Source organism: Sarcophilus harrisii, chromosome 2 (assembly GCF_902635505.1).
Source record: "Sarcophilus harrisii chromosome 2, mSarHar1.11, whole genome shotgun sequence".
NCBI classification, from domain to species: domain Eukaryota; kingdom Metazoa; phylum Chordata; class Mammalia; order Dasyuromorphia; family Dasyuridae; genus Sarcophilus; species Sarcophilus harrisii.
Window position 1 is genome coordinate 280605677 of NC_045427.1, and position 22040 is coordinate 280627716.

At 34.2% G+C, this 22040-nt stretch overlaps 1 protein-coding gene across 9 annotated transcripts in view; it reads right to left on the reverse strand.

Moving 5' to 3' along the window:
* Positions 1 to 21828, reverse strand: part of TC2N (tandem C2 domains, nuclear) — a 46976-nt gene extending 25148 nt beyond the window's left edge. Inside the window, exons 1-5 of one of the 9 annotated variants that reach the window (XM_012547121.3) lie at positions 21574 to 21828; positions 21141 to 21330; positions 8513 to 8566; positions 7955 to 8056; positions 5123 to 5353 (exon numbers count right to left, since the gene is read on the reverse strand). In XM_012547121.3, the coding sequence (XP_012402575.1) occupies positions 5123 to 5353; positions 7955 to 8000 (277 nt within the window). In that variant the 5' untranslated portion in view covers positions 8001 to 8056; positions 8513 to 8566; positions 21141 to 21330; positions 21574 to 21828. Of the gene's footprint in view, positions 1 to 5122; positions 5373 to 7954; positions 8057 to 8512; positions 8570 to 21140; positions 21411 to 21573 lie in introns of those variants that run through there. The other 8 variants (XM_012547126.3, XM_023501287.2, XM_012547115.3 and 5 more) reach the window with 8 other exon arrangements.
* Positions 21829 to 22040: the final 212 nt, after the last annotated feature.

Sequence of the window (22040 nt, forward strand, 5' to 3'; positions counted from 1 at the left end):
AAAATTTTAAAAGAAAATTTTAAGATAAATAACAAATTTAAAAAAGAAAATAGCTTAAATCTCTCTTAAAAGTATACATCACAGGGCAGCTAGGTGGCACAGTGGATAGAGCACCAGCCCTGAAGTCAGGAGGATCTGAATTCAAATGTGATTTCAGACACTTCACACTTTCCTAGCTGTGTGACCCTGGGCAAGTCATTAGACCCCAATTGCCTCAGCCAATAAATAAATATATATATATAGTAGTATCTTTGACTGTTGTAGCTACAAAGGGAACTCAGTCTCTTTTAAAGAAGGCAATCTTTATCAGAGAGCAAAGAACAGCGAGATAGTTGTTATAGAAACAACTGAACATAAATTTATCAGGAAAAAAACCTGAAGAAGACTTCCAAGAAATGAAGAGAAGTGACTTCCAAGAAGTGAAAAGCAGAATGCAAATACAGATGTTTAAAATTCTTAATAGAAATTTTATAATTAGAGGGAAAAGTACCCTTGAACAGGCTTCATCCACAAATCTGGTTATACTAAGAGATTATATCACCACATAACTATGTCCTAGTTACACTAAGGAAATAGAAAGGTCTAGAGGGCAGGAACTGTGGAAAAGTATACTTGAAACAAAGTGTTAACTCAGCGGAAATGATGAGATGATGGTTCTCCAGTTCACATATATACTTAGTACTTAGTATGGTGATGTAATGGTTCTCACATAATCAGTATACTGTAATGATGTAAATTCAATAAGGTATATAAGGGCAAAGAAGGACTGGAAGAGAGACATTCTATCTTTGACCAGCCTTGTGGTGGCTCTCCTGCCTCCTCCACTAAGATCAAGACTGGACCAGAATAAAGACTGTAGACTCTATTCTGACCATTCTCATGCGTTTATCCTTCTGAGACCTAGGCTCATTTGAAGGACCTCCAAAAAGCTAGCCCAAACATTACACAAAGTTGCCCAAATAGGGGTCTTCTAGAGATCAGCAGGAATTGTATATAGGTTGTCCCTCTTACTAGCCTAAGCAAAATGACTACACTATAGGTAGGAAGATAAGATTCTAGAATCAAACAGTGCCCCACATATTGGAGAAACTGGTTCATCTCTCTTCTCATTCTAAAGCACAAGTTTATTAAGTGGAATAACAACCCACAATTTAAAGTGTTAATTTTCTCTGTCTCTTTGTTTCCCTTTAGTGTACATAGCTGAATTTGAATAAGCAAAATGAAATAATATATGATGCAACTCTTTTGTACTGTGCCCCCCCCAAAAAAAAGAAAGAAAGGAGACTTACAGAAGTGAAGCTTAGAAATTAAAAAACAAGTTAGCTTGATTTCCCCTTTTTCAAATAGGAATAGATAAAACAATGGGATAATGAATTTTATCTTGCAAAATTTGAGCTATAAATGTAAATCATTTTAAGCTTCGTCATTTTTCTCTTTTCTTGTGTGTTTCAGAAGCAGCCAGATGATTGTAAATGCTAACAACATGATTCTTTTACGTAAATACAAGTGCTTATCACTGAAATATTTACAGAAATTAATTGACATCTCTCTAATATTTAACAGCCCAAGTTAAGAAAGAAAAAAAGAAAGTTTCAAAACAGGGAGTAAAGCTAAGAAATTGATTCAGAATTGGCAAAGTCAGGTTACCCTGACTTTGGGATACAGTTTGGATATAATACACTTTTAGGCACCAATGAATTATACTGGCCTGACGGCTTTATAACAGAATATGCTTGTAGAATTTTCTGTTATGATGCAAGACAATCCTAAATTACTTATAAATGTAATAAATAATTATGATTTGTTGACCATAATAAATTTCATGACCCACAAAAAAAGAAAAGAACCCTTGGGAACCAATAATCTTCATCAATAAGAGAAATTCTTAGTGAAGAAATTCCCTTTACTAATTCAGGTCAGCAACTCACTTTCAACTTACAGTTTTATAGAGTTGCCTGAGGCAATGAAAGGTTAAGATACTTGATAATGAGCTTACTGTAAATTGTCAGAAGTAGGATTTAAACCAAAATCTTCCTGTAAGGATATCCCTCTATTTTCTATGCCACCACAGCAGTCATAATTTTAATGCAATTACCTAAGAAAATACATGCAATATATGCAAAAAGTTTTGATGGAAATAAAAAAAAAAAAAAGACTGACATGGTCCCTAACATAAAAAAATTTACAACCTATTGAACTTTGATCTAAATAGCAATGTAAAGGAGAACAACCTAAACATATCGACCACAAAGCTTTCTGTTTATTTTCAAACTTCTGAAAATTGAAAGCAAAATTATATGAAGGTTATTCACAACCACATGGGAAGGACTTGTGAGTTAAAATAGTTATCTGAAAATATTCTGAGCTCTCAGTTTACTTGTCCCAAATGCTGCAGATTCTTTGGTTCAAGCCTCGACAACCAGTTTTGCTATAGACCTTCAGGAGCAAAAGTCTACTAGGGTTGCAACTGAGAAACATCAATGCTGCAAAGTTTTGAACTACCAGTGCCAGGTCAGAGAACTCAGGAACAGAGGAATTGACATACATCACCAGAACTGGATATCTTGCATGTGGAGTGTGCTTTGTGCTCTGGAGCACTATGCCAAGCCTGAAGGAAAGAATACAGCATCCAGCTGGAGCCATTTCTGACCACTCAAATGCCACTTACTACCAACAGTGATGTTGAACTAAGTAGCTTACCTCGGAGCTTTAACTTTTTCAACTGTAAAAACAGGAATAATACAATTGCATATTTTGTACATTACACCAACTATATAGAGATACTCTGTTATGACTTTCTATAAGGAAACAGCTCTATTTGTTCAAACATTTTCCTGACATCAAGCCTATATTTGCCACTTTGCAACCTCCATTCATTGCTCTCTCAATTCTGACTCTGAGGTCAACTAGAATAAGTCTAATCCTTCTACTACATGACAATTCTTCAAATACCTAAAAGCAGCTATCAACTGTCCCTTGATTTCTTTCCTTTCAAACTTAATACCATCAGTTCCTTCAACCAATCTCTCAGGCCATTCAGCATCCTGACTGCCCTCCTCTAAATCCCCATCACTTGGTGGCCATAGTTTAAGAAGGACATTGATAAGCAATACTTCAGATAAGGTCTGGAAAGGGCAGGGTACACTGGACTCACTGCCTCCCTGTTCTCAGAAACTATTTCTACCAATAAACCACAAGTGTTACATAATACTGCTATCTTATGTCAAGATTTGAAGTACACCAAAATCAACAAATCATTTTTACAACAAATTCTATCTAAAAACGTTTCTCTAACATTATATTTGTTAAGTATAGATTTTTTTTTTTTTTGTACCCAAGGATAAGATTCCTGAGAGCAAGGATTAATTTTTTTTTTGTCTTTGTATTTCTAGTGCCTAGCAAAATCCCTGAAACATAGTAGATGCATAATAAATACTTGTGATTTACTGATCAATTTATCCTTACTGAATGTCATTTTATTAGATTCAACCTAATGTTCAAGGCTCTCAAGATATTTTTGGAACTTTATTCTGTTATCTAGAGTGTTAGCTATCCCTCCAAAATGTGTATTATCTGCAAATTTAATGAATATATCATCGATGCCTTTATCCAAATCAATGATAAAGTTATGCAACATAGGGTAAAGCATTTTCCTAAAATGAGACCATCTGCCACACTGATGTAGAACATGTAACTACTTTCTGATTCAAGCCACCTAAATATTTTTGAATCTGAATTTATTTTTTATAGCTTTTTATTTTTCCAAATACATACAAAAATAGTTTACAATATTCACCTTTGCAAAACCTTGTATCCACAATTTTCTCCATTCTTTCCCTCCCATACCCTTCCTTGAACATCAAATAATCCAGCACAGGTTAAACATGTGCAATTCTTCTAAACATATTTCCATATTTACCATGCTATACAAGAAATATTAGCTCAAAAGAAAAAAAAAAAACATGAGTAAGAAAAAAAGAACAAGCAAACATCAAAAAAAAAAAAAAAAAAAAAAAGAGGCAAAAATACCATGCTTTGATCCACATTCAGTCTCTATAGTTCTCTCGTTAGATGCGGGTGGTATTTTTCATCCCAAATTTATTGAGATTGCCTCAGACCACCTCATTGTTGAAAAAAAAGCAAGTCCATCTGAATCCATTTTAGTTATATTATTATCTAGTTCACATTTCTTCATTCTCTCCTCAAATATAATATCAGATGAGGCAGCTGGGTGGCACAGTGGATAGAACACCAGCCCTAAAATCAGGAGGACCCAAGTTCAAATTTGGCCCCAGGACACTTAACATTTCCTAGCTGTGTGACCCTGGGCAAGTCACTTAACCACAAATGGGAAGGAAGGAAGGAAGGAAGGAAGGAAGGAAGGAAGGAAGGAAGGAAGGAAGGAAGGAAGGAAGAAAAAGAAAAAAGAATAATATCAGATAATTTATCAAAAGCCTTGCTAAAAAGCAGGCAAATTAAAGAGACCACTCATCTATTAGTTTAATAATCCCATCACACACACACATAAAAAGGTAAAAGTTTGATATATCACAACCTTTTCTTGATAAAGCTGTGCTGGCTCTTGGGAATCATTTCATTCTTTCTAAATATTCATCATTTGAGGAATCTACTCTAGAATTGTTGCAAGAGCATAAATCAAGTTCACTGGCCTAATAAAGTGATTCTGTTCTTTTCCCCTTTTTTTGAAAATTGGGAAATTTGCACTCTTTTCCAATCTGGTAGTATATTCTCATTTTCTAGGATCTTTCAAATATTACTTGACAGTGGTTCAATATTCATATGTGATAGTTCTTTCAATAAATTTTAATTGTAAAAGATTTATAATAAATGAAGGAATGTAGTACAGTGAAAATAGCACTGATTTTGTAATCATACAACTCATGTTCAAATCCTACCTAGGAAGCTTATAATCTGTAGGAACAAATGATAACCTCCCTGAATTTCAGTTTCCTCATATGTAAAGTAAGAAGGTTGAACTAAATAGTCTTTCAGGATCTTACAAGCTCTAGATCAACAATCCTAAGAATGCAAAAATAATAGCAATATCAATACTTAAATACTGTACATGTGGACTTTTAATCTGTGTCATTTTACCCCTTACCTTGAAGTTCTTCCATATGTAAAGGAGTTGCTTGAGTCTTTGGTTGAACATACGATAATTTAAATCTGGGCACAACAAAAGGCACTTCTTTGCCATCAGGTGGAATTTTGGAAAGGAGATAATCCTCTGTACAGCCAACTTGACATTTAACAGACACTGAAGACATTGGAGGTAGACATGTAACATTTTGTCCTTCTGGAGTTGCTACTTTAGAGTCTTTTTCTGTGGAAGCTGTATAGAAATAATAATGCTAATAATAAAAATAAAACACAAGAAATATAATAATAACACAGTATTACATTGAGATTTCAAGGCATAGTGGATAAGATGCCAAGTTTAAAAATGAGAAGACTTAAGTTCAAATTTCATCTCTGATACCAGCTGTGGAAGCCCTGAGCAAGTGACTTAATCTTGTTGTTGTACAGCTTCAAACAACTCCCTAAATACATACTCCTACTATTACATATATAAAAATTCATAGAGAAATTCCTCCATGTTGATTTATAGAACTTTTACATGTTACCAAAATCCAAATTATTCCAAAATAGAAATACTCTACCTTTTTTCCACTTCCCACTGTAATTCACTACTGTTGTTTTTTATAGTTGTTTCATATTGCCTCTTAATAATCTGCTCATCTTCATTAGAAGGACTATGGGTATTGCAATCAATTTTTTCCCTCAAACTATTCCAACTTAAAATATCTCATCCCATTTATAAATGGAAGGGTCAGATTATATTCCCAATTCCTAGTTCAGGAAATATGATCACCTTATCCATAAGGATAATAATTGCATCTACCTCCCAGGGTTGTTATTTGGATCCATTGAGATATTATATGTAAAGCACTTTAAAAATCTTAGAACACTATGTAAATGCTATAGCTATGGGTTGGATTAGATAGTCTCTAAAGTGCCCTGAAAGTCTACAACTCACTGAGTTGGAAATAAAAAGGAAGAGACAACTATGAATTCAGCCACTTTTTTGGAGCTATTTGTGAGTAAAGAAAATTTTAACATTCAACAGCCCCTTAAAAAAAATAAGTTTTCCCTTAATTAGGACCAATTAGCAACAGATATTTCTAAAATAACTTTAGAAGATTTAACAAGAGTTCCGCCAAAGTTTTGGGATTTTTTAAGTGTTCCATTCTAAATAACTAATAAGAGAAATGCAAATCAAAATAACCTCAACATTTCACATCTCCTGAAAATAGGTTAAAAGAATGTAAAAATATGGCAATAATCAATATTGGAAGGGTTGTGGAAGAATAGGCACACTAATACATTGTTGGTAGAACATCGAAATGGTACAACTATTGTGGAAAAAAAGTAATATGTATATGAACTAACTAAAATGTCTATACACTTTGAACCAGAAACTTCATTGTTTGAATCAGAAACTTCTTATATCCCAAAGAAGTCATCCATAAGAAGAAAGTCCCCACATATTCCAAAATAATTACAGCAGCATTTTTTATGATAGCTAAAAACTGGAAACAAAGTAGAATCCCATTTATTGGGGAATGGTTAAACAAACTGTGGGAACATGAATGTAATAAAATAAGAAATTATGTATGTGATGAATACAAAAAGCATAAAAAGATCTATATGAATCAATACAAATTAAAATAAGCAGAGTCAAAAAAATTTATGCAGTAACTAAACAGTATTCATAGAAAGAACAACAACAACAAAAAATCAAAAACAAATCCAATAACTTTATAAAGATTAAGCAGAACCTGAATGGGGAGATATGAGAAAACACTCCAATCTTAGCCTTTTATGAATATGGAAGGTCCTCAGATGTTACACACTACACATGTTTAGGGTATTTTTCAATATATTGATCAAATTATGCTGATTTTTTTTTCTCTTTAAAAAACTTTGTCATATGGGATGGCTCTCCAAGAAGAAGGAAAGGGAAGTATACTTGGGATAATTGTGGTAATGAAATAAACATAAAATAAAAATTAAAACTTATTTTTAAAAAGAAAAAATTCCAGGGGCAACTAGGTGGCACAGTGGATTCAAACTCAAACATTTGACACTACCTGTGTGACCCTGAGCAGGTCACTTAGCCCCACATGCCTCACAAATAAATAAATAAATAAAACAAAGGGTTCCAGTATCACAAGCTTTTCAGAGTCATGGCTTTAGACTAAAAAGAAAAAATATATACATTAAATAAGTAAATGCCAAGTCTATGTGGCTGATAATGCCTGAGATCATAAACTGACTTATATTAGACATTTCTAGCTCAACTACTCAGAAACATTTTCCTATAGGGAAAAAAAAATTACTATAAGTGGCACACTATACGTGTAGTTAGAGTAACTTGAAATAAATAAGAATAAAAGATTCATTTTTTTCTTAATTTCTTCCCCAAAAGAAATCCATGAAAAATCCATGCATAGTTTATAAATCAAAAAGTGGAACACTTTGTCTGAGAAAGGAAATAACATAGGGTTTCTCAACCCAAGCCACAAAAGCTTTTTAAACTATAAAAAGGACGCTGAACTATAGTATTATTCACTGTAGATACAATTTATGACATTGTTTCTATGGAAAAATCCTTCCACACTGTAACTAGGACACACCAGGAACAAAGCTTCTTTGCTAGTCGCATTAATTGCCAAAGTGATTTCTTTGATACTCTTTTATCTCTGTCCTTAATTCAAGTCTTTGAAAGTCAGGACTATCTTAATTAGCTTACCAATAATCTTAATTAAGTATTTACTATTATATAACAATGAGGATTAGTAATAATTAGTATTTTGCTTAATAATAATAGGTATAACCATATATAATTCACAGCTATGCTTTTTTATCTCACCATAGAAACAGCCTCTGCAGCAGCTTTTTACAAATTCTGTGGCCATTACTTTTAAAATCCAATATCATAGCAATAAAAACAAGTTTCCAAATATAAATTTATCTGTTGGCAGAAATAAAAAAATAACAATATTTAACATTAATTAATCAATCCATCAACAAGTATTTATTAAGTGATAATTATGTGCCAAGGACTGTGATAAACAATGGGGATACAAGTACAAAGAATTAAACAATCCCTACTTGTAATAAGTTTCATTCAATGGGGGAAGAGAGAAAGTACATATATCACTTTCTTTGTGTCCCTTATATAATTCCATAAGCTTTTCTTTTTAATAAATTACTGGTAGTTTCACTTGTTGGAAGTCATCAAAATGTTATCTTAATATTAAAACTGAAAAAATGGGGGAAAATTCTGATTTCCTCATTTTTTAAAGCTATTTGAACCTAAATACACTCCCATAGTCAAGTTGAAAAGATAACAAGGTGCTAACTAAAATACATGAAAATGGACCCTTTTTCCTACACAGTAAATCTAGATATCAGAAGTAAAACTTACCAGAGAAAAAGACCAATGCTTCCTTTTCTTGAAGTTAAGTCAATTATGCCCATTCTGCTGAAGAAAAATAAATATTTTTAAAACTCATTGATAAATAAGATTATGATGAACAGTTGAAGAGGAGTGATCAACTATTTTTCAAATCAGCCACTTGCAGTTTTTTTTTTTCTTCTCTCTGCTGCCTACCTTTCACTTGTTGATATTTTCATTAACTGATTAATTCAGATGTCTAGGGCAAGATTTCTCTAATACAAAGAAAATTATTTCACCAGTATATAGTAGCAAACTAAGTTTTCCCTAGCAGACACAGGTCTGGTTTATCTGTTCAATCAGACTAATACTGAGATCCTCCTTTCCAGAATATTTTATATCCGTTTCCTATTCATTTACCCAACAATATATATGGTACTTCCTCTCCTCTAAATTATATCTAAACTTCAAATTTTAGCATGGTATTAAATATTCATCAATTCAGTCTCACCTCTGACTTGTAATTATTGTGATTCTAGGCAGAGGCACTCTGAATGCAGGAGCCAATTTTCTTAAGATTGTAAATTATACTGTGCACACCTTTTGATCCAGCAGTGCTTCTACTAGGTCTGTATCCTAATGAGATTATTAAAAAGGGAAAAGAGCTCACAAGTACAAAAATGTTTGTAACAGCCCTTTTTGTAGTAGCAAGGAACTGGAAATTGAGTGGATGATCATCAGTTGAATGGTTGAATAAATTATGATATATGAATGGAATGGAATATTATTATTCTATAAGAAAAGATGAGCAGGTTAATTTTAGAAAAGCCTGGAAAGACTTAAATGAACTGACACTGAGTGGAATGAGCAAAACCAAGATAATATTGTACACAATAACAAGATTATGTGATGATCAGTTGTGATACAGTTGGCTCTTCTCAATAGTGAGGTGATTCAAAGCAACTCTAATAGAATTAGATGGAAAGTGCCATCCACATCCAGAGAGAGAGAATTATGAAGGCTTGAATGTAGACCAAAGCACAGTATTTTCACCTTTTTTTTTTTGGTTATTGTTATTTATATGCTTGTTTTTCCTTCTTGTATTTTTTCCCTTTTGATCTGATTTTTATTGCATAGCAAGATGCATATGGAAATATGTTTAGAACTGCCCAAGTTTAATCTATATCATATTGCTTACTGTCTTGAGAAATGGGGAAAAGGGGAGAGATGAAGAAAAATTTGAACACAAGGTTTTGCAAAGTTGAATGTTGAAAACTATCTTTGCATGTATTTAGAAAAATAAAATACTATTTAAAAAGAAAGAGAGAAAGAGAAAGGGGGCGGGGGGGGGAGAGAGAGAGAGAGAGAAACAGAAAGACAAAAACAGAGACCAAGACTATGTTATAGAGAAGGTACCAATCTGAACTGATAGTGTTTCATCATAGGATTCCCTATATGAATTAAATAACAAATTTGATCTCTATCCTGACAGAAGACTCAGATCTTAGGCAGGGATTTAAGTTCTAAAGTAAAAGTAGTATAAAGTCAATCTTCATTAAATTTACTGATATCTTTCTTCTCAGAAAGTACTTTATTCTGATAGGTGATCACTTTTAACAGAAGGTATAAGCAAAGCAGAGGTCAATAATATTGTTTTGAGGGTTTTGGATAATATGCTGGTTTTAGTAATTCATGTCATCAACAATAAATTAATTATCCTTTCAGGCATCACAAATGCTGTCACAATTTTTAATTAGCTAGAAATGTCTTCTTTATTAGAATGGAATCTTAAAAGAGAAATTTCCCTTCATACAACCTAACAGTCACATGTAGGAAGATGAATAATTGATCAAGGAGTTAAATTGCATGACAGACTGTTTTCCCAGCTCTGAAACACATACACACACACACACACACACACACACACATCACACATCACACATATACACATACACTCTCTGTCCCTGAGGCAAGAAAGCAATAAGTTGGCTCCCTACCCCAAAGCAACCAGGTGTGCCACTTCCTTGTATGGCATTTTTTCTTTCTCCTCCTACCCCAATCCAACATAGAAACAATGTCCTTGGAGTTGTGTATAAGCAGGGTTATGTGTATTCCATACACCAGGGCAGAGGGAAAAGTAGTTAAGATACAGGAAAGTTAAGGGAGTAAGAACATAAAAAGCCTCAAGAGCTGAGTGCTCACTTTGCTAGGATTTGCCTAATAGCTGACAAGAACAAAAGAGCACCCACTGAGTTGACAGGTCATTATCCAGGAAGAGCCATCAGTTCAAGTGAGCAGGTGTAGATGAATTCAAGTAAGCTAAATAACCCCACAATGCTGTGTCATATTTTGACTTAATGTAATCACTCTCTTCTAACTCCACGGCCACCCTCCCTAAAAAAAAAAAAAAAAAAAAAAAAATCCCTATGCTATTGAGGGCATAATGGATTGAGAGTTTGTCTCAATCAAGAAGATTTGGGTCTAAATCCTACTTCAGAAATATACAGGTCGGGTAAGTGATTTAATTTTTGTTGTCCTGGGGAGCTTACCTATCCCCTGCAGGTACTCCCTTTCCCAATGATATCAAGCAATAGGTTGGAAGTGAGATGTCAGTATACATTTGCTTTTGTAAATTAAAATTAATTTGCTTTTTAACACTTTTTTTTAAAAGAATCTAAAATAGAGATGAGTCCCAAGTTTCTTAAGATCAGGATTAATTTTATAAAATTGTGTTCCCAAAAAATGATGTTAAAATTTAATTATAACAAAACCAAAGAAATTGTGCTTACTTAATTCAATATTGCCATTTCTGGTTTCCTAGACTGTCTTGAATAAATATACCCTACATATGTTACTAAATCCCCTAACCCCTTAATCTCAAAAGAAAACTGAAGCTTAAAACCTCAAAAAAAAAAAAAAAGAGACCAAAGTAATTTCAAAAAAGGACTGTTTCCGAAGTTACTAATAAGCTTTTATTTGCCAAATCCAACAGCCTTTTCTCAGTGTTTATCCTTGATCTTTCTGCAACTTTTAACACTTTTGATTATCCCTTCTTCCTAGAATAAGAGGTTCTTAAACTGGAGTCTTTAAAGTTTGTTTTTTTTATAGCTGTATTTCAATAAAATTATAATCCTTATTTTCTTCTTTTATAAAATGTTATTCTAAGAAGAGGTGCAAAGGCACCTTTTTGCCTTTGTAAAAGGCAAAACAGTTTACCAAAGGAGGCCCATGACATTAAAAAAAAAAAAAAAAGGTTAATAAACACTCTATATGATCTCTTCTCCCTAGGTTATTATGACACAATTCTTTCCAAGTCCTCTTCCTATTAGTCTGATTTCTCTTTAGTGTCATAAACTGATTCATCATTTTTGTCTCATTTTTTTATTGACAGGTATACATGACTCCATCCTTGAACTTCTTCTCTTCCCTCTCTATTTTTCATTACTATCATCTCTATATTAACAACTCCCAGATCTTTACTCTCTCTCTCCCCATATGTAGAAATATATTCATGTGTGTGTGTGTACATATATATGCATGTATATGTACACACTTGTATATACATGTATGTATGAATATCTAGCCCATCTTTCTTCTAAACTTCACTCCCAACTATCTACTGGCCATTTCCAAATATCTCCATAGGCATTTCAAAGTCAATTAAGTTTGGGTTTTTTAATCATTGGCTTTCAGCCAAAAACTCCTCTTCTTAACTGCCCTCTTTTGATTCATACAACACCTTTTCATTAATCTAAGTTCAAAACCTCAACTTTTCTTTCTCCATCAACTTTCATATCCAATCATTTATCAGATTTCTTTCTCCATAATGCATTTCACATAGGTGCCACTTGTCTATATTCATGTAGCCATCATCATAGTAGAACCCCCCCCACCACTTAAAGAAACCAGGTAAGTCTTATTTTTTGCTTTTGCTTTCTTCCAGGGATATCTGTGGGCTATTAGCTCAGAAGATCTGCTATAGCTCCTTCAACTCACATTGGTTTTGAAGATTTCCTAAGTTTTTATTACTTCCCTAAAAGCCCCATCAATTCTTCCACCTTTCTCATTCCACTGTAAACCATAAAGATATTTCTTCAAGGATTCTCGATCTTAATTTTTTTCCAACACCCCAATATCTTTAATTATCTCAAGAGGAAAGAAATAGATAACTTTTTAGGGAGTAGAGAAGCAAAAACAAACAAAAAATTGTTCAGAATCACTGGAATATATACATAAGTGAAGCATCATTGTGCAAATTAGTTCCCAAAACAAAAAAGTGCTGGCTTTGCCAGTTATCAGCTTTACTCAAACTAAAGAACGTCATTAAGCTAACAGCATCATTCAAATACTAACAAGAAAAAAACTCCATCAACCATTTGATGCCTCCATGCCAATAAATCAAATTTATCATATATTATATGGAACTAATTGGCTACCATTATTTCCTCTAAAGAACGTTTCTGTTACGAAAGAGGCAAGGGGACATTCTATACAAAGATATGGAAATAGAAATTGTAAAGTCATGTATGGACAATAGCAAAAAAAAAAAAAAAAAAAAAAAAAAGAGTTTGGTTAGAATAGAGTGGGTAAAGGAGAATAAGGTCCAGTACATCTCAAAAGATAGGATGGAGTCAGACAATGAAGGACTTTAAAAGACTAAGGAAAAAGTCAGTACTTTATCCTAGAGGTAATAAAGAATCATCATAGTTTCTTGAGTGAGATTCTGATATTATCAGATCTGGCTATAAGTTTGTTAATTTAGCCATTGTAGCAATTAATTGAAGAGGAAAAAAAATTAGCCAGCTACTTTAATATTCCAGACAAGAAGTGATGATGGGTCTAAACTAGGCATGTGAATGGAGAAAAAGAGGGCAAATGTTAAGTAGGTGTAGGATCAATAAGACTTCAGTTTACTTCTTCTGACTTCTATGTTCACAAATGAAACTACCAGAAAAATCAAGAAATCATTATTAAGTATTAAAAGTCATTAACACAAAACTGAAAAGCAAGGGCTTCGAACAGGCAAAGTTTATTTAGCTGATTCAAAAGATATATCTGTGACTGAGATTTAGACTTCTGGACCACCCTATATTGAGTTCTTGGTCAAAAATGGAAGGTACCTAATCAGATCTAATAAAACTATATCTAGCTGAAAGTCTTAAAATTTTAATCAAAAAGACTTTAAGGAAGGGATAAAGGGAGAGTGAGCAAAATTGCCATAGAATGCCCACTAAATCCAATAACAAAGTAAGTACCTACAATGAAGAAAGGCGAAAAAAAAAAAAGTAATAGATTCCTGGAAATACCCAGAAGACAAGGAACCAGCAATAAAACCATTGACCTCAAATGTCTATATGCAAATAAGAATATGGAGACAGATTTATGTATGTATACCAATAATAAGGAAAGTAAACTAGAGACCATAATACAATGAAGCGTATTTGACTAGATAAGAATCACTGATAATATGGGATGGAATCTATGAATAGAATATAGTTATGGAAGTGTATATCTTATTCAAACAGAAAGAGATAAATGAAAGGAGGAGGGAAGAGATGTGACATTTTATGGACACATACTCAGGTGAAATCTGGGAAGCAAATGTAGCCAGGCTTTGGTGTATGGCCAGCTTACCACATGGAAGCAACCATATGGGAAATACCAAACACCTGTTCCTAGCAGAAAATATTTCTGTATTCTCCAACTACATGAATGGGAAAAGTTTCTTTCCACTGAGTATGTAGCCAGAACTGGATATATCTTCAAAACTAACTAATGGGGATTTAGTCATTCTCTCTCATACTGGCAGCCTCCAGGATGCACACCTACTCAGCAAAGTACTTAGCATAGAGTCTGCCTTTCAGTAAATGCTATATAAATGCTTCTTCTCTTTCCCTTTCTCTCCCCACTAAATGTTGGGGAGACAAAGGCAGAAATAACTTCTATGATGATAAAGCTTACATTACAATGGAGGAGGTAACATGCAAATCACTAAATACAGACAAGTTATATAAGAAGTAAATGGAAGGTAATCTGAGAGGAAAAAAACATTAGCATCAGTAGAGATCACTGGCATAGCAGGAAAGGCTTCTTAAAGAAGGTAGGATCTGAGTGGAATCTTGAAAAAACAAGAGAAACTAAGAGGTAGGGGTTTGGAGGCAGAGCATTTTAGGCATATAGAGAATAGCAATCACACTTGGATTGCAAATGCCATACTATGTTGAAAGAATTCCAAATAGGCCAATGTTGCTGGATCATAGATTTTGTAAAAGCAAGCGAAATACAAAACTGGAAAGGTAGGAATAGGGCAGATAATAAAGAGCTTTAAATACCAAACAAAAGAGTTAATTTTGAGCCTGGAAACAATAACAAGCCACTGGGGCTCACTGAGCAAGGAGGTAACATATTCAGAAATGCATATTAAGAAAATTATTTTGTACAAGCCATTTTCCACAATTTATAAATGGTCAAAGTATATGAACAATTTTCAGGCAAAGAAATTACAGCCATTTCTAGTTATCTGAAAAAGTGTTATAAATCATTATTCTTTAGAGAAATGCAAATTAAAACAACTCTGAGATACAAACTCATACCTCTCAGATTGGCTAAAATAACAGGAAAAGAAAATGATGAATGTTGGAGGAAATGTGGAAAAACTAATGATCCAACCATTCTGGCAAGCAATTTGAGACTATGTCCAAAGGGCTATAAAACTGTGCATACCCTTTGATTCAGCAGTGTCTCTACTGAACCTGTGTCCCAAAGAGACAAAAAAGGGAAAAAGACCCAAACGAGCAAAAATTTTTCCAGCAGCCCTTTCTGTAATGGCAAGGAACTGGAAAATGAGTAGATGCCCATCAGCTGGGAAATGGCTGGATAAGTTATGGTATATGAATGTAATGAAATATTACTGTTCTATAAGAAATGATGACCAGGCTAATTTCAAAAAAGCCTAGAAAAGACTTACATGAACTGATGCTAAGTGAAGTGAGCAGAACCAAAAGAATATTGTAGACAGTAACAACAAGATTATGTGACGACTCCCTGTGTTGCCCTTGGCTCTTTTCAACAATGACATGATTCAAGGCAATTCCAACAAACTTGGGTTGGAAAGTGCCATCCACAGAACTATGAAGACCCAATATGAATCAAAGCATAGAATTTTCATCTTTTTTGTTATTTGTTTGCTTGTTTTTTCCCCCTTTTGATTTGATTATTTTTTGCTCAGCATGACAACTATGGAAATGTTTTTAAAATTTCACTCATTCAACTTACATCAGATTGCTTGCTGTCTTGAGGTAGGGGAGAAGAAAGAGAAAATGAAAAAAAATGGAACATAGGGTTCTGTGAAGGTGAATGTTGAAAATCATCTTTGCATGTATTTGAAAAAACAAAAAAAATCATTAAAATGAAAATAAAGAAAAATGAAAAAAATAAAGAAAATCACTTTGATAGACAACAAATGGGAGAGGAGAAAACCTTGAAACAAGGTGGACATTTAGAAGACCATGGAAAAAGTCAAAATTAGAGGTAATAAAAGTTCTAACAAGAGTTATTATGGTTATGCAAATGAAGAGAAATGGAATTATGCCAGAGATATTATGAAAGTAAAAACAAAACCTGACAACTTGGAAAAAAGCTTGACAACAAATTACAGATTTGTGATTAATTACAGTCAATTGGCAGAAAGAATTATCATCTGGGATCCTGTATTTACCTTTCCTTTCTCCCTCCTTAAGCGTGTGCTTTTCTTGATCAATTTCTAAAAGATCTCCTCAGATTGTCTATCCGCCCTACTATGTCCTATAGTCCCTTGGCATTGCCATAGTAACTATTCAAGTAATTTAAAGGTATCTGGATCTTACCACCTACCAAGTAGGACTTCTATGACTTTTCATCTCATCTATAATTAAGTTTTCTTTTATGTGTGGTCTCCCCCAATTAGAATGTGAGCTCATTCCCTATATGGCCCCCTATATGATTTTATAGACTTCGAAATCATGGCTCTTCTGCCATCTCATCCTGAAATTCCCCTTAGTGCTTGCGAGATTCCCTTGTCCTAGAACATCCTACTAAGCTAGTGCTTGTTAATGCTGGAATATAGCTCCCAAAACCCACTCCCAATTCCTTTGCCCATTTTTGAGTTCTTTCTGGAGTTCTAGTTTGCAAAAGGGCTCTCCTTTTCACTTCACTTCCAGTACTGTTCCTGACTTTCTAGATTTCAAAACAAATCCTTCTTCCTCCTCCCTCTCTTTCTCCCTCTTCCTCTTTTTTCCTCCTTTCCCTCTCTTCCAACTTCCCTCCTCCTCTCCCCCATGTCTGTCTGTCTGTCTGTTTCTCTCTCTCTCTTTCTTTCTCTCCCTACTCCCCTCCTCCTACCTCAAACATTTTTCTATTCCCTTTTGCATATAGTCTTCCTTCATTGGAATGTAATCTTGTAAGCCCCTTAGGGGTAAGACAGGTCCTGATTTGTGAGAAGCGTTTAATAAATGCTTTTTCATCATTCACTTATGACATCAAGGCCATAAGACTGGATGCCCTTGTCATAAGAGAGAAGTTTAGAAAAGGGAAGTCCAATATAGTTAAAGGCAAATTTAATGGGAGATTGTAGCTCAGGACAGAGGCTAGAAATTACATACATAGATCTAACAATCATTGCTTAGAGATGACAATTAACCCCATAGACGCTGATAAGATCACCAAGTGAAATAATATTGTCTATACAGAGAGAAAAGGACTCCAAACATAACAGTGGAGGACAAACAGAGCTAGTAGGTAAAAAATAAAAATAAATGAAGAATCAGCAAATGAGACTGAAAAATGGTCAGACACACAGGAGGAGAAGGTAATTGATAGTTTCAAATGTCCTGGAGAGATAAAGAATGATGGAGATCAATAAAAGGTCATTAGATTTGATAATTAAGAGAACACTTTTAATATAAGATTGTAATGTAGAATTATCAAAACTATCTGGCAATGACCATGAAATAGAAAAGTAGATCAGTGGAACAGAGTAGACATACAATTTATATCAGCAAAAGAAATATAGTAAACTTGTACTGGCAGGTGTAAAGGCTAAGTTCAGGAGGTAGTATTTCATTATTTGGTAAAAAAAAATAAATAAATAAAAATGTTTGGAAAACTGGACAGTGATATAACAGATATTGGCCATAGACCAATATTTTACACCATTTGCCAAGTTAAAGTCAAAATGGATACATGACATAGAAAGAGAGATTACAAGAAAATTTGAAGAACAAGGAACTTATTAGATATAGATAGGTGAACAATTTACAAATAAATAGGAGAGAGAACAGAATGAGATGTAAAATTGATCAGTTTGATTACATTAAATTAAAAGAAGGTTGTACAAATGAAACAAATATAGCCAAGATAAAAAGGAAAGCATAAAAATTTTATAGACAGTTTCTCAGATAAAGCTCTCCTAATATGTAAAGAACTATTGTAAAATCTATAAGAATACAAGTCATTCCCCACTTGACAAATGGTCAAAAAATATGAACAATCAGTTTTTGGATAAAAAATGGAAAACAAAGGACAGCTAGGTGATGCACTGGATAGAGCACTAGCCCTGAAGTCAGCAGGACCTGAGTTTAAATCTGACTTCAGACACTTAACATTTCCTACCTGCGTGACTCTGGGTAAGTCATTTAACCTCAATTGCCTCAGCAAAAAATAAAAAGAAAAAAGAAAAAAAAAGAAAACAATTTATAGTCATATGAAAAATTGCTATCATTATTGATTAGAGCTGCAAATTAAAACAAAACAACCTTGAGATATTATTTTATACCTGTCAAATTAGCTAAAAGAGATATATCAATAATTTAATGTGTACTTAATCACACAGTCATTCTATACTCAATAGAATTGAATTAGAGCTCAGTAACAGTAATCATAATAACCTCTAACTACATATCAAATTTTATAAATGTGTTCACTTATTTAAAAAAACACATCCAATTTATTATAGACGAAGCAAGAAATCATATTCAAAGTACCTCTTGCTATCCTTCAATGATGTCAAATTTGTTCAAATTAAGTTAATAACTTCATATTTACTCTGGAAGAAACTAAATTCAAAATACTGCAAATTGCACAGTTCAAAGAAAACTTAATTCTGGATACCATTCACAAAAATTCTAAAGGGATCAAAAGTTCTTTATTTTCAAGTTTAGTTGCAGATTACAAATAAAACATTATTTAATGATCTGTATACACTTATAAAGAAGTCACAAACGTGAAGGTCTAATAGCAAATAGTTCAGATACAGTGAAAAGGCTTCCACTTTTAAGAAATACAATGAAACACTTATTGTTCAACTACAGAGTTGAACTAGAGAGAAGTGACTAAGAAGTCATTATCTAATACAATAATTCCTGTGGTTTTTTATTCCTGCAAATCCCCTTCAACAACAACCAAAAAAAAAAAAACATATTGGGACCCACCATAATAATTTAATACACTACTCATTATATTCTTTACAATTATTTACTACTTATGGTGCCACTAAAGAATATGACCATCACTGGACCACTAAATGGGAACCATTGATCTAATCTAATACCTCCTGCCTTTTAAGTCCAATTTAGTTTTGCTTAAAATATTTGAGTAGTCAGCAATAACAGATGTTGGCTATATTTCAGAAAATTTATGTGCTGAAGATTTTGCTTCACTTGTTACTTATTCTTATATTGTTACTTGTTCACTTATACACTTGTTAAAATGGGGGGGGGCAGGGAAGAGTAGAGGAAATTGCCAATTTCATGGAATTTAACAATGGCTCAGAAGTAACTATACAATGTTTTTATTAAGAGATGGACAAACCGAATACTTGAGAATTAGCATCATCAATTCAACAAGTGTTAATTCCAGCAACAAGAACACATGTAGTTATACAAAGTGCAAGCCCCAAATACCTCAACTTATGTTTCATTGAAGAGTTACTTTCTTTACAAAATCAAAGTTCACCTCTCCTAACAAGTTTGGGCAAAGGCTCACCTTATGGCAGAGGGGAAGGAGGAAGGAGAACAAACTAGGAACAATTACAAATTTTCATTTTATCCTTCACTTTACCTAGTCTATACCTAAAAGTAAAACTAGTTTAGTTTATGTAAAACAATGCCCTTTCAACACTTTTATTCTTACTACCATAAAAATGCCAGGACAGTTACATTCCAAATGTGTCAGTTACAACACAATCTGGCTCCAGAAGTGATCTTCTAGAATTTTCACAATTTCCAAAATAGGCAATTTTATTACAATAATATAATAAAGTAGTAAACAATACACTTATTTGCATTTTAGAAAAAAACATTAATTTCACCTTCGTATTAATGTCATTGCACAATAAAAAAAATTCAACTTACTACATACTGTTTTTTATAACAGTATGAAATATTGTCATTTTCCCCATAATTCCTAAACAAATACTATTCATACAGTAAAATATATTATTCAGAAACCTAAAACTAAAATCTATTTTTCTATAAGATTTGAAATGAAAACATAATTTTCATGAAATAACATTTTAAGAATAAGTTATCTTAGGACTTCTACAAATGATTGGGGGATTTTCTGACATACATCTATTTTTAAAATTTAGTAATTTAATTACTTTGACTACTGTAGTATTCACAGCAATGTGATTCAGAAAACAAAACTCAAGACTATTATCAAGACTAGGCTATTAAGATACAAAATTTTAATACGAAAACTTTCAGAATGCTCAAGCTGTTTTGTTCTTAGTACTAATATGTTAGCTTCCTTATTGAAACCAAGAACAAAAAAAAAAAAAAGATAAAGGATGAAAGGATGAAGTTTTAATTTCCTCTGAAGTAAAGAAATTGAACTAAATCTTCTCTAATAAACTTTGAAATTCCAATTCTGTTACTTCAAAGTACTTTGCCACTAGTATTTAAGGTTCCCCAAACAATCTAGTAAAATGCCTAACTTTAATCACGCTCTGCCTAGATGGAGGAAAAAACAACTAAGAATGCTTAAGCAGTTTAAGCTTAAACAGTTTAAGCATAGGGGAGCAAACCCGGGACAGTAAAAGCCAGATTTCCTGGTCTTTGTTCTGGGACTCTACATAGAAGGGTATTATACATGCTAGCCATTTCTTAAGAATTAAAAATGATAAACACAAAAGGAAATTAGCAGCTTTATCCCTTTCAAAAAGCAGAACCAAATTACTGAAAAAGTATAATATTGGTTTGTAATAGATCATGGAAATAAATCATTTCTATCCCCTTTGGAAGAGGCCAAATGGTTGAGGACTGAGGAGGAGGACACGACTTTTGAGGTTATAATCAGTGTATATTGAAAAGGGGAATAAAATAGAAATGAGCTCTGCTTAGGAGATAGCTGCGGGATCTTGACAAAGTCCCCTTTCCCTCTCCTAGGTTTCATTTTCCTCATCAGTAAAGTTAGGGAATTGGACTAAGCTGAGCTCTGAAGTCACCTTGACTACTGGGCTACTCAAGGCATTGGGGATGCTGAAAAAGTTGTTGTCAGAGAGAAGGTAAAAAGTGAACACAGTCAAAGAACAAACTTTGAAGAGCCGTGAGCAAGCTTACTCTTGTCACTATTGCTGGCATCATTCACCTCCTCCAGGCCTAAAAGAAAGGTAATTGCTTACCTGGGGACTAAGGCCAAGTAGACCTGGAGAGTTGGAGTCCAGCTTTCAGCTTCAAACCTTTCCAGCCTCCAAACCTTGCCTGCTCTATTTATTGCCTGTGTGGCTTTTAGTCAGTTTCTTTATTCCCCTCAGATCCTCAGTTTCTTCCATTGTAAGGGAATCTCGAAGGTGCCTTTCAGTGTTAACTCTCCTAATCATAGGAAGCAAGGTTTAGATTGACAGCTAAACTCCGAGGGATTAAAACTCCTCCGCCAAAATCACCTGAGTAAAACCTACCAGACCAGATAGCGGGGAAGGGCGGAGAAAAGACCAAGAGCCCCGCCCAGCTGGAGTGGGGAAGGGGGTGGTGAGTGAAGAGCCCACGGACAGAAGCATAAGCCAGAAGACAGGAGGGGAATGGGGGGGGAGCGGGAGCCACCCCATTTTTTCTCACCTCATCCAAGGAATAGTGCTCTTGAACGACAGAAGCACCCAGCCTGGATCTAGACTTGGGCTTCGCAGTTCTCAGAGATGTCTTCTCCTCTTGCTTCACCTGCGCCAGTCCTCACACCTGATTTGGCGCGTCTCGGCGGACCTCGGTTCGTTAGCTGCTTCGTTCAACGTACCCCAAAGGATGACGCTTCCACCGCTACATCCTGGACGATCTAGTTCCCTACACCTACTTGAGCCAGAAGCTGAAAGCTCCACCACCGCCGCCCCAGGGGCTCCTCCCAGCCCCACCCCTAGGGAGGTGTGGCCAGGAGTGAGTGCAGAAGGACTAAATTACTTACCTGAAGTTGCGCCTGCGCCTGCGCCTTTTGTACCTTCTACATCTCTTAGCCGGAGTCTACTCCCAAAGGGGTGAAGCGCAGACAAAGAGCGAGGAGCTTTTACTGTGTTTCAGTGGACTAGATGCTAAAA